At 48.0% G+C, this 11,616-nt stretch overlaps 1 protein-coding gene across 1 annotated transcript; it reads left to right on the top strand.

Moving 5' to 3' along the window:
- The first annotated feature begins 7,428 nt into the window (after positions 1-7,428).
- Positions 7,429-11,325, top strand: LOC131215539 (uncharacterized). Its single transcript, XM_058209929.1, has 4 exons — positions 7,429-7,534; positions 9,089-9,102; positions 9,942-10,886; positions 10,965-11,325. Exons 1-4 carry the CDS (start codon positions 7,429-7,431, stop codon positions 11,199-11,201), a joined length of 1,302 nt encoding a protein of 433 aa, XP_058065912.1. The 3' UTR covers positions 11,202-11,325.
- The last annotated feature ends 291 nt before the right edge of the window (positions 11,326-11,616 follow it).

Below are 11,616 nucleotides of genomic sequence, written 5' to 3' on the forward strand. Positions count from 1 at the left end.
TTAATGGAACTTGCCGAAGAACTCCGGCCGTGCGAATGTACGGTTTGCGAACAAAGCAACTCATAGTCAAGGTAGACGCACTTAATACGCTATCTGCTGAGCCGTTTGCTTCGAAGGCGAAATTACTTGTTACGAGAGCTGTGCAGCTTTTCCACGAACTCGGTGAGTTATATTGGCTTCAAGTCTTTTGGGTTTCCCTTCGTACCAGTCCACTCACTAGGTACTGTATGGAAGGAATCTCCGCCGAGGCTAATGACATTGAGCGATACTTTCGATGGCTTCTCCTAATCAAATCAAACCACGTTTTCAAACCGATCAATTTAATGTCACTTTTGGTGATGTTGGGGCGTTAGCTGCCCAATCAATCCAGCGGACATCATTATTTGATGCTTGCAAACAGTCGAATATTTTAGTATATTTATTTATGTAAAATTAGAAGCTTGGGAATATACCAAAACCATAGCTCGATATGATTAGCCTCAAATTTATGCCATGCGCAACGAATAACTGAGCAACGTTTGAGTGACACATTAGAGACTAAAAACAAACAAGTGAAAAGAGAGAGATAACCATGGCCCTGGGCAACGACCTGAATCCCGAGTTGGGGCTATTCTCTTCCGAACTGCTCAAAAGCCGGCCTCGTGTTCACTTTCTTTCCTCGATGCATGAAAAAGGTGTTGGAAAAATTCAATTTGCTTCACTTGCTGCAAGCCCAACCGAGTGAGAAGCTTGCCCGGGAGCCAGACACTTTCGGGCAGTGAACCGTCCGGAAGCACTACATATTCAAATGCTGGCCAAGCCCACCGGGCAGGACATGAGAATGAATAATCAATTATTCAAATTTCTGTATAACCACAAATAAAGTTTCCATCGGCCAAAACGGGTCGGCCTGGGTTCCGTGCAGACCGCCTGACCGTGTTCAGCCTAGTGTCTCCCAGTGTCCTTGCTGTGACAGTGGAAAAATTTCACGCACACACCGAAGCACAAGAGGGGCAGCTCACACGTACCACGAACATGAACGGATGTGCCGGTGCGGAACTACTTCAACATCGCTTCGACGCTGGCCCGGCGGCCCCCTAGGACGTGTCGGCTCCGAGGCTCCGAGCAGAAAGGCTAAAGGGGAATCCGCGCTTTTGTTGTTGTTATGGCCAATAGCTAGGAGCCTTTCGAGAGCAGCACCATTTCATCATCCTCATCAACCGGGACCGACAGCTCGCTGTGCCGAGGATGTCCACATCGACTGCAGCCTGCCGGCCGTCGGAGCGATGATGATTTTTCCCGAAGGATTTTCAACCTCTCCCGTGGCAGCATCGAAAATCAACAGAGTAAATTTGGGCAACATTAAGGCGCACGCTGAAAGTGTCAGCTTTTTGTGTTGCATTGCCCGGTGGAAGGATAATATTTTGGCTTGGACCTGGTGACGCTTCTACTAGTCCTGGTGAGCAGTCCTGGAGAATTTGCATTGCAGCAAGCTCACTTGCCACGGTAAATGGTTTGGATCTGAAAATTCGAAAACAGGCTGCCGTGCGAGATGCAGCTCTAAATTCGGTTTAGTTATGCAATGGCAGGCAAATTTAGCGAAATCCTTAGCTTACCGAAGATTACAGCTACAAAGGCGTATGTAAGCTGTAAGGTTCGGTGATTGTGCCACATGCACCGAATCAGGTCTATGTTTGGTGCTCTAAAATTAAAATATCGCTTTTGTTCTCGCTTCACGTTATTGTTGTAAGTTTGGGATATGTTTTGAAATTTCAAACCCGATGATATTAAATGATCGTTCGTATTTAATTATTATATTATGTGGAACCGAATCGTTAACCATTTTAAGTCCTTCTTAATAACGGAGCTGAGTTTGACTATCGTCGAAACTGCCACGCAATGCAATTAAAACTCAATAGGGTTTTCGTTTGTCGTCTACTTTGGGTCTGCAATTTGACACATTATTTTTACTGTTCCTTTGTATGAAAATTCCTTTTCAAACGGTTATGCTTTAGTTTTGTCACAAAATGGCTGAAATTGCGCAACCCTTTTTAGAGTAGAGACATCCGTCACGCTTCTGCCGCTGTAAACGGAAACCAATTTTTTTGGCGCGGTTTTCCTAAGCAATTTGCTGGCGAGCCGCTTCATGTGCTTTTTGCCACCACCGGTCACCGTACTCCGGTTGATGATTTTAGTTTAAATTGGTTGGCTTTCTCTTGTTTCCCTCCAATAGACACCACTGCACACCGTTTTGATGCTCGAGTTAGTGTTTCGTTTCCGTTTTTTTTCGCCACCCAATGCCCGTTTGATTGGAAACATTTGTATCCCATACATTGGGAATTGGGGACAAATGGAAAAAAATGCAAACACACGTTCGTTTGGCTAGCAAAAAATTCCGTGCCTTCTATTCCTCTTCGGTCAAACATCGGCACTCAGCAATCGAATCGAGCGCCACCGAAATGCAGTTATGCATGAGCTTGTCCCGGGTGGCCGTCGGGACGCGCCGGGTCTGGGATTCTCGTTCGTCCCGGCGATTTGTAGCACCACGAGCACTTTGTCATTCGTTTGCCTCCATTTCCGGTAATTCCCGTTCCGGGAGCCACCGGCGGCCGGGCGCCACAATGGCTCGCAATCAATTTCAATTAATTTAAATTTCACATTAAAATTCAAATGATTCAATTAATTCCGTGCCTGGTGGTGTTGCGGGTAGTAGCGCCAACCTGCCGGCGCTCCAGTAATGCTGGCTATGCGGGCTTTTCTATGTCACTTCTAGCGTCGGGTGCTAGGCGAGTGATTATTCCTAACTCCTTACTGCGCGATGCATTGCCAGAAGGCACTTTGCGCTGGACATTCTAGTGGCTTAGCATAAGCGCCCGTGGTGAAAAAAGCGAATGGCGTAAGAAGGAGCGATAGGAACGTTTACTAAAAGGAAACAGTTTTATCTAGAAAAAAAAATCCTGATCAGATTATTTGCAGTGACAGAATTTTCCCTAAACCCTCTTTTATAACATTCGAACAAACCAAGCCAGATTTGTTTTTAAATTCATTTGCCGCTGCGGTTGGCTGATGAAAAGGATAACGCTTCGCACACCGTAGACGGGCGGACTGGCACAGTAAATGACGCAAATTGGTCGCACCGGAGCCCTCGAGACCACGAACGTCACGAACGCAAATTCTGCTTGAGCATGAAAAGTCACCCCTACTTTAGGGGTTAGTTCGTGAGATTAAAGCAAAAACCGAGTCCTTCGTGTGGCGCTGGGCGTCCCCATTAGGGCGTCTGCGTCTTCACTCGCTTCAAGTGCCCACCGACGTGAGCATCCGTTGTCCTTCCAAGCATCCCGGTCTCGTTCGGTGGCTTTGTGCTGTGTTTGTGCGGTTTAGCAGGGAACGGGTGGCGTGGCACAGAATCGTGACACGTTTGCGTCACGAATTAATTTTATGACGCTTCTGATGCAGGGTGGCTAAAGCCCCCTCACCGCCGGTGCAGAAAGCCAGTCAAGTGTGACGGAAGGAAACCGACGGGAACTGCGGGAAAAAATATCAACCCGCACCAAAAGCCAACCTGTGTGTGATCCGGTTTTATGCTCGGCTCAACCCGTTTTCGAAATTTAAAACCATTTCAGCACAGCATAGCACAATGGGCGATGCATTTGATGTCGCTGGGGGTGATTTCTTATGCAGCATAAAGGCACGGTGTGTGCGAAAGAGATGCCCGATAAGCGCGGTGAGTGCACCAGTTGCAGTCACGATTGCGCCCGATGCGATGCGGTGGCTCTCGTGGTGAACTACATAATTATGTGCCTTTGTGAGCTGGTGTGGATGTGAGTGAAGCAGAGGCACGCTACGGAGCCGAAGACAAACTCGCGTTCGTGTACAGAAAAAGGATTAAGGCCCAACACGGAAAGCAGCGGGTTGGAAGTGATTTTCGTCGCAACCTCGTTTCAGGACAATGTACTCTACTGAGCGGTTCAATTTGTCAAAACAGTCAACGGTCCGGGTCCGGGTCCGCGTCCGGGGAGGTCCGTCACCGAAGCCACCCGTCCAGCTGATGCCGGTCGCTGGCTTAATCTGACGCCGGCGTCTTGACGTCGGCGACACCTGCCGAAGGTGCGGCTTCTGGATAATGCCACGCTCGTTACCCTTTGTTGGTAATCTTTCCCTAAACACACCCAAGACAACAAACACCACTCAGAGTGGTGTTCTGGGAAGACGTCTTCGCCGCACCGCTCGGGGTGGCTTTGTTTGGAATGAATTTTCTCCGTAAGTTAGGTTATGTTGACTTTCACACTATTATAGTGGCAGGAAAAGGCAAGCGGGATTTTGACTTTGCCGCCCTGGCAGCGGGTGGATTAATGTTTTCATAATGATAGGTGGGCCAGGCGTTGAAGCATAAACGCACCCGCTTCACCCAGCAGCTGCAGTGAGACACATCCCACTAACCTCGGGATTCTGTCTCTGTATGTGTGGGTCGCAGTGGTTGATAATCGGATTGTACGAAGTCAGCCACCGCCAGCCGTTCGAGTGTTCGGTTGGTGCATCGGTTGCTCCGTTTGACGGGTGAAGAATTGAAGGTACAACAACTTATGCTGCTTGATTGGGTAAAGTGCAATCCGCTGAGTTAATAAAAACATATTTGTTTTTGTGAAGTGTGTGGTCAGTGCATTCAAGGTCATCGCGCAATTGTGTACAAAATAATCGAATTATCTGTGCCGCCGGCAGAAGTGCACGCTAGCCACGCTTCAATGTGTTAGGTAATGTGCACATCGCGATCGGCCATCGCACTATGGGGAAAAGGCGGCCATAAACCAACATTAGAAAGTGTGGCTTTCAGTTATATTGTCCTAACATAGAAATGTTATCCATGACCAATCCAAATTTTTAACGTTCTGCGTTGCGTACACACCGAGAATTCATCTGTTGATGTCGAAAGAGTGATAATAAATACTCCCTAAAACGACACGGTTTAAAATGAACGATAATGATATGAAATTATCAAATATTTACGTTTGGCATAGTTTGTACATTTTTATCGGGAATAAGTATAGGGAAAACCAACCAAACCAGTTTTTCAACTTTGGTAATGCAGCAAAATTTTGACGCGACTTGCTGCAACTGAACCATCAAAATTTTAGTAATTTTAAACTTTTTCAAGTAAGTTTTCAAACCGTCTAGATCCGTCCATGTCCGGTAGGCATATTACAATAACTATAAGAAAACACTTACTGATGCATAGCGAGGTTTCGGGTCTTTATGCAGTCTAAAAAATGGTCATACAAAACAAATTACGTTTATGAAATTTATGCTTTTTCTATTATTTAGTTAAACTAGATAAAATGTCTGTTTTCTATTCGAACAACGGAATGTAAACTTTACAAGTAATAAGTATTTACCAATTTCAGAATATACGTTTGTGTACATTCAACGACTTTTATCATGTAGGAAAACATTAATGACGATATCGCGATTGATCATGTATTTAATCAAGTAGATAATATCGATTTAAGTTTGAATGCAGATTAATAAGTATTCTAACAAACGTTTGAATAATAGTTCATGGGTTGAATATTTCGGATGGCAATAATTACATGTTTAAAAGTTTTCACAAACGCAATGGACAAAGCTCCTCGATCATTTCACTTCCCTTTTTACACTTATAAGGCATTAGCTTTTTATCCGAAATTTTATATTTGCAGACGATTATGCTTTAAAACATTTTAGTGTAATGCAGATTGCATAGTTAAGGCGTTAAAAAACCTTAAATTAGCGAAACAGGTCATTTATTATACTTGAACGAGTGTATCACACAAAAAATGTTGCATTTGATCAAAACACATGCAAGGAAAACAAAAACGTTTGAAAAAGTCCAAAGATTCATCTTAAAACCAAATATGTCCGCCTATCCCATACCAATTCCCCACTGTACATCGGCGAGCCAGCTCAAGGTGGAAAAACAAACAACTGCCAGTGAACATGCGGAATTGTGATTATCTCCATCCCATCCCGTTTGAACAGTCGAAGGCTCATGATTTCGCGGGCGTAATAACAAAAATATAAACCAACCATCGGATTGATGGGTTGAAGTGAATCACTACGAGCTGTCAACGCCTGTGTCAACGAAAATTGTCCCTGATTACCAAATAGAATCGAAGTTCGAGAACCTAACGTGTCACTTCTGCTAGCGGCAGCTCTAATGTTTACGGCTGAGTGCTGCTGTTGACCCCAGTCAAACAACTTAGACCAAGATCACCTGCTTCAGTCCATTACGCATTTTAGGCGCAGGATTCATTGAGTCCACTTAGAATAGTAATCTTCCCGCCACAAGGCTTCTCTAAACGGCCAACATAAGCTCGCTACGGACTACGGTTGCTTGGCAAGTGGAGAGGCAATGCTTTGCAATTACCGGAACCGGTATGAATATTCATGACGATCCCTGCCGCTCCTGCGTAGCAAAAGTTTTGAAGCAGCTTTTGAAGCGGTGTCAGGTGAAATTAAAAACTTCTGCCCGAACGAGTAGTGGCCGGGATTTGGACGTGTTGCTGAATAAATTATCGTTCTTTGTAAGGACTTGTGGGCCGCTCAAACAAATCAGGCTCCAGCAATGGCAGACACAGGCGAACAAAAGTCAAACAGAAGACATATTTCTCAGCTCCCGGACCCGGACAGCCGGAGTTGCAGCTTCAGTTGCAGCTGCGTCCATTTCGTCCAATGAAATGCAAGTATTATTATTGCACCCAAAGTGTCCCTCTCTGTGGGCCATGCCAACCCCAACTTGGTGCTTACCCATTGGAAGTTATTCAAATTTAAATTATACTAAATTCCCGCCATTAAGCTCATCCTAAGCGGATAGCCTGGCTGGAAGGTGCAGCTGACCGGCAGCAGCCGGGAGAATCAAATTTTCATGCATCCGGCAGTGGGTTCGAGAAAAGAAACAATCTTCAGAAGGAACCAGATCTCCGGGTTATTCCCAGAACCCCGATAAAGACCCGGTCGGTAGCAGCGGGTTTCCCCGACCCGTTCCCAGCGGAAGCATTCCAAATTAATTTATTCTAAGATTCCATTTACCAGGTACCTCCAACGGTGCCCCCGGTACACGCGTCGGCGCCCCTCAGCCGAGCTGAAAGTTTTATAAATTTCAATTATGCTCAAAGAGTTTTTCGTAAACAATCTGTTTTGACTTAACACAAACCGTTCGTCCGTTTCTTGGGTGGTTGAAAGTCAGGGAGTTTCGGGAGTCCTGACGACTCCCGAAACTCCCTGGCCGTTCGTTAACTTCAGCTGGTACCTTCGACATTACCGGCTCTAAGCTCCTGGAGAAGCTGAGACCAGAACTCCTTCGTGGAGCTTTCGAGCGAATGTTCTGTACGGAGCCGGTTCTGGGTGGCCGTAGCGGCACGAAAGAATCAATTTCTTCCCATCATAAATAACTCATAATGCTTTCAGGGCCATGCCATGCAGGAAAGGCCAAGTAGGAAAGTTTTGCATCTGCCCTGGCTATGCGCTACATTCGGGGCCAATCATCAATCTAATAATAAGATTACTAGCTTCCTTCTCGCTCGCTCTCTCGCACATTCGCGCACTCGCTTTCTCGCTCGTCCGGGCCACCCGGTCCCGACGATGGCATACTGTACTTTCTCGCTCTCTCTTTCTCGAACTCTCTGCAGCCGAAGTCCAATTGGTCCCTTGACCTGGCATCGACGCTTCGAGAGGATCGCCGGTAACGGGCTGCCACAGCCCAGTGAACAATTTTGAGAGCCAGAGGCTGCCCCTCTGCCTGCGACGCGGCGGAGGAAGGCTGAGACGAGTGAGATCGAACGCCCCTCTGCCTGCGACGAGGCCGAGGGAGGGCGATCTCGCAGCGTACGAAGTGAGCATGAGACGCGTTCGTTGGTTGCCGGGGAAAGAACGGAAGGAATCCCCGTGAGTTTTCAAATCCCCGTGAGTTTGCAGGTCGAAGACGAACGTTGGAGAGAAAGAAAAAGGAATAGAAATAACAGAGACAGCGAGATCGTGGCAAACTCCCGAAGTACCGAGGGTCCGACAGTCTCTCTTTAAGTTTTGGTGAATCGGGACGAAAACTGTGCCTCTGTTTTTTCTAAGTGCCAAGTGTAAAGTACCAAGTGCTTGTGCTTCTCTGTCGATCACGGGTGATCCTGATAGAAATAATTCAGGTAAGTTTATTGGACAGTATTTAGTGACACCCAAATAATGTTGAAATGTTTTCGCTTTGCTCGTTTCAGATGTCCAATCAGATGTCCAGATGGGATGCAAAGGATACGATGCAATGCATTTTTCTAAGGCGCCGAAAGCAGCTACGCACCAAATTGTGAACCGCTAGTGCAGAGTGAAGAGTGTATGCGAAAAAAGAGAGAGAAAATATATCGAAATGTACCGCCCAAATACGAACTGTTTCATTTTGGTTAGGGGGAATATGGGAGAAAGAAAACGAAAAAAGCGAGAGAACACACAGGTGAGAGACAGGGGGCCGCTCGGTGAGAGAATTTAAACGGCTCCTCACTCCATGGACCTTTCGGCTCCTCACAGCGATTCTTTCATATAACGCTATATGGGGGAAGGTATTCGAGACAGCCGTTCGGAACCGAATGAGGACCGGATGAGGATTGGATTTTTTGGTGAGAAGAGAGAAAATGTTCACTGGGAGGCAAAGGATGCTGGAGGTGCCCGAAGCCCATTAGACTCTCATTACTCTCGCTGTGTGTTCCACTTCTTTTTTGACTTCATTTTGGTCCCGGGCCCTCTACCCGGGGCCAACTTTTCGCTAGGCTTAATGTGGATGCGATGTTGCAGAACGTGCCATTGGACCGGGTGGAGCTTGGCCAAGTTTTTCACCTTCTTCACTGTACTCCTTTCGCTCTCTCTCTCTCGCTCTCTCGCTCTCTCTGGCACAGTAAGAAAGATAGTGCTCCCACCCGCGGCGCGGTGGTGATCCGGCCGTCTCAAGAGGGGAGATAAATGTAAATTTATTCTAATGACCACTCGGCTACATGCACGGATGCTGGCGCTACTGCTGCAGGATGATATATACATTTTTAAGGCCTCCCGACGACGATGGCAACTTACTTCATGTGCTTCGAAGTGCTAGGAGTCGAAGTGGCAATAAAAACAGTCCTGTCTCGCCCTGTCGCTTTCTTTGCTTGCCTTTCGCGTTCCACGGTTTGCCATTTGCGTTCCAATTTTTTGCTATTCGCAAAGATCTGGCAGGAGATCGAAAATCGTCCTGGAATTTGTAACGAACGACAGTTGCCGTGAATCACCGGTACGGACGTCAGTTTGATGAAAGCAATGAAACAGCAATGGCCACCGCAGTGAGTCTGAATAATTTGTGTTCTCATGTATTAAACAAATTTCATTACGGCAACCGATCGGAATTAAGGACACTGAAATCGAAAGGTTCCAATATTGCGCTGGTTGAGGTTGAGGATATAACTAAATATGAGAGATTATTCTACTAACGATTAAATGCTCAATACATGATTCAAATCTGTTTCAATATTTAAAATATTCAATCATTCTATTCAATTATGGTAAATAGTTTTAATATTAACCAGAATTCATAACTGACTTTCACGCCATCTTAAATGCCATCTAACGCCTGACAGCCGTCTCACGGACGGCGCCAAGGTTCCGTCAGACGCGAAGGTCAAACGAAGAAGTCGCAAATAAATTTCGTATAATTTGTCCAGCGAGTCCAATCTTCCCGGAGCATCGCTCCAATCACCGTTGCCGATCTGTTTGCCACACGTGTTTCCTGTAAGCGCTCGATGCGCTTGATAGCCCGTGTCTCAGCCAATCCCCGGCATCGCTGTCGACGGTCCACTAATTCATGCAGCATGGCACCATCGTGGTCCGAACTGGACGGAGGACACTGCACTTGCTCGGGAGTCCGGCAAGCGACACAAACAGATTGTGTCCCTTTATCAGCCGTTCAGCGGTGACGCATCCACCCAAAAGGAGTGTCACGACAGACCGATAGGAGAGGCGGTCGGTCAATCACACATCGAGCGAGTTTGTGGCCCATTGGAAGGTTCGCGTGTGTTCGGGCTGCCAATCAGCCTCCACGTCCGCGCGTGTGTTTGTCTGGGTGCTGGGCGCAACGTGCGATAACGGATCGAGTGATCAGTCTTGTCCGAGCCGCCCAACTACTCGGAACTCGTCGGGAGCTTCGCTCCATCGGCTTCGTGATGCAGCTGCTAGGTGTAGTTATTGGCGTAGTCGTAGCGGCACTACTCTGTCCGCTGCCGATCCGAGCCAGTCCTACCCGGGAATGTCCACCGGATCCCTCACAGGAAGCAGCGGCCGTCGCAACCGGCTGGCTGCCGAGAACTCCGGAACAAACGCTGTACGCTTACGTGCGCTGCCTAAACGACTCATCGGCCAGCATCGAGATGAAGATACGGTGGGTGATGTGGCAACCGGACACTTCGCCCGAGAGCCAGTGTTACGTGAAGTGCGTCAGTGAGAACCTCCGTCTGTACGATCCGGCGCGACGTCAGTTTGCGCCGGAGCGGTTCGAGCAGCAAGCCCGTGCTTTCCACGATGAACCGGAAGCGCCGGAAATGCGCCAGATGTACGACGATGCCCGTCGTCTGCTGGTGGGCGAGCTGGCGGACAGTGAGTGCGGCACGGTGTTCACCAAGTACGCCCCGTTCTACGCGACCCACCAGGAGCACATCCTGGCCATCTTTCACGGTGATCTGCGCAAGATCCTCGCCACGTACCGGCGGCTCGGGACGCACGTGAAGCAGATCGGCCAAAGCTTCGTCGAATACTGCGAGAAGCGGTACGGATTCCGGTGGGCCGAGCAGGTCCAGTTCACCTGCCCGAACCGGACCGCCGTCGACTGTGTGCTCCGCGGGTTCCGCTGGATCACGGAAGAGGGCGCTGTCAATGTAAGATCGGACTTATGCGGGGCGTTCGGTGATAGATTGTGACTGTGAGTGTGATGCCCCGATGCTCTGTGTTTACAGGTCGCCGAGATCGTGCGTGATTTCCAGAATGCCGGACAACCGGTGGACGAACTTGAGAAGTGCGCCGACCCCGACCAGCTGTACGTGTGTTTGCGAGCACACGATTCGATGGCCCTTGCGATCGTAATACACCAACGAAACGCACAGACTGAGTACTACTTCGACCAGACGTCCCAGGAGGAGCCGTGGAAGTCGGCGGTGCAGTACGGGAACTCGCGCCTGCATGAAGAGTCATAACCGGCGAAGAATTCATGTTGAAGCATCCAGCAGTCATCTTTTCCGCTCCCAGTCATTAACGATCCAGATCATCTATCGATTTCGATTACCAATAAATCAGTTCATCTGTAACGTAGCCATCGCAGTATTGATAACGTTAAACATATTTCGCCTCAACCAAACTGTTTGCCGCACGTCAATTAGTAACGGCACGGAGAGAGACAGAGATCGGAGTGGGTTCAGCGGATCGGACGGAGATAACCGACGGCTTATCTCGCTCTCGAGACTCACATTAATCTTGGACAAGACGTAACACTGTTACCATTGAACCCCGCGACGGACAATGTCGAAGATTGAGAAGCAGCATAAGAAAGGGGTTGTGTGTCACAGATGGCCGTCCTCGACCGGACCGGTTTATGGTGGGTGTTTCTTGTGG

This window comes from Anopheles bellator, chromosome 1 (genome assembly GCF_943735745.2).
Source record: "Anopheles bellator chromosome 1, idAnoBellAS_SP24_06.2, whole genome shotgun sequence".
Taxonomy (NCBI): Eukaryota; Metazoa; Arthropoda; class Insecta; order Diptera; family Culicidae; genus Anopheles; species Anopheles bellator.

Bases quoted from the DNA above. Each gene is read 5' to 3' on its own strand.
- LOC131215539 (XM_058209929.1), top strand. From the start codon at position 7,429: ATGCAGGAAAGGCCAAGTAGGAAAGTTTTGCATCTGCCCTGGCTATGC. The intron at 10,887-10,964 runs GTAAGATCGGAC...CTGTGTTTACAG, and splicing joins CGGAAGAGGGCGCTGTCAAT to GTCGCCGAGATCGTGCGTGA.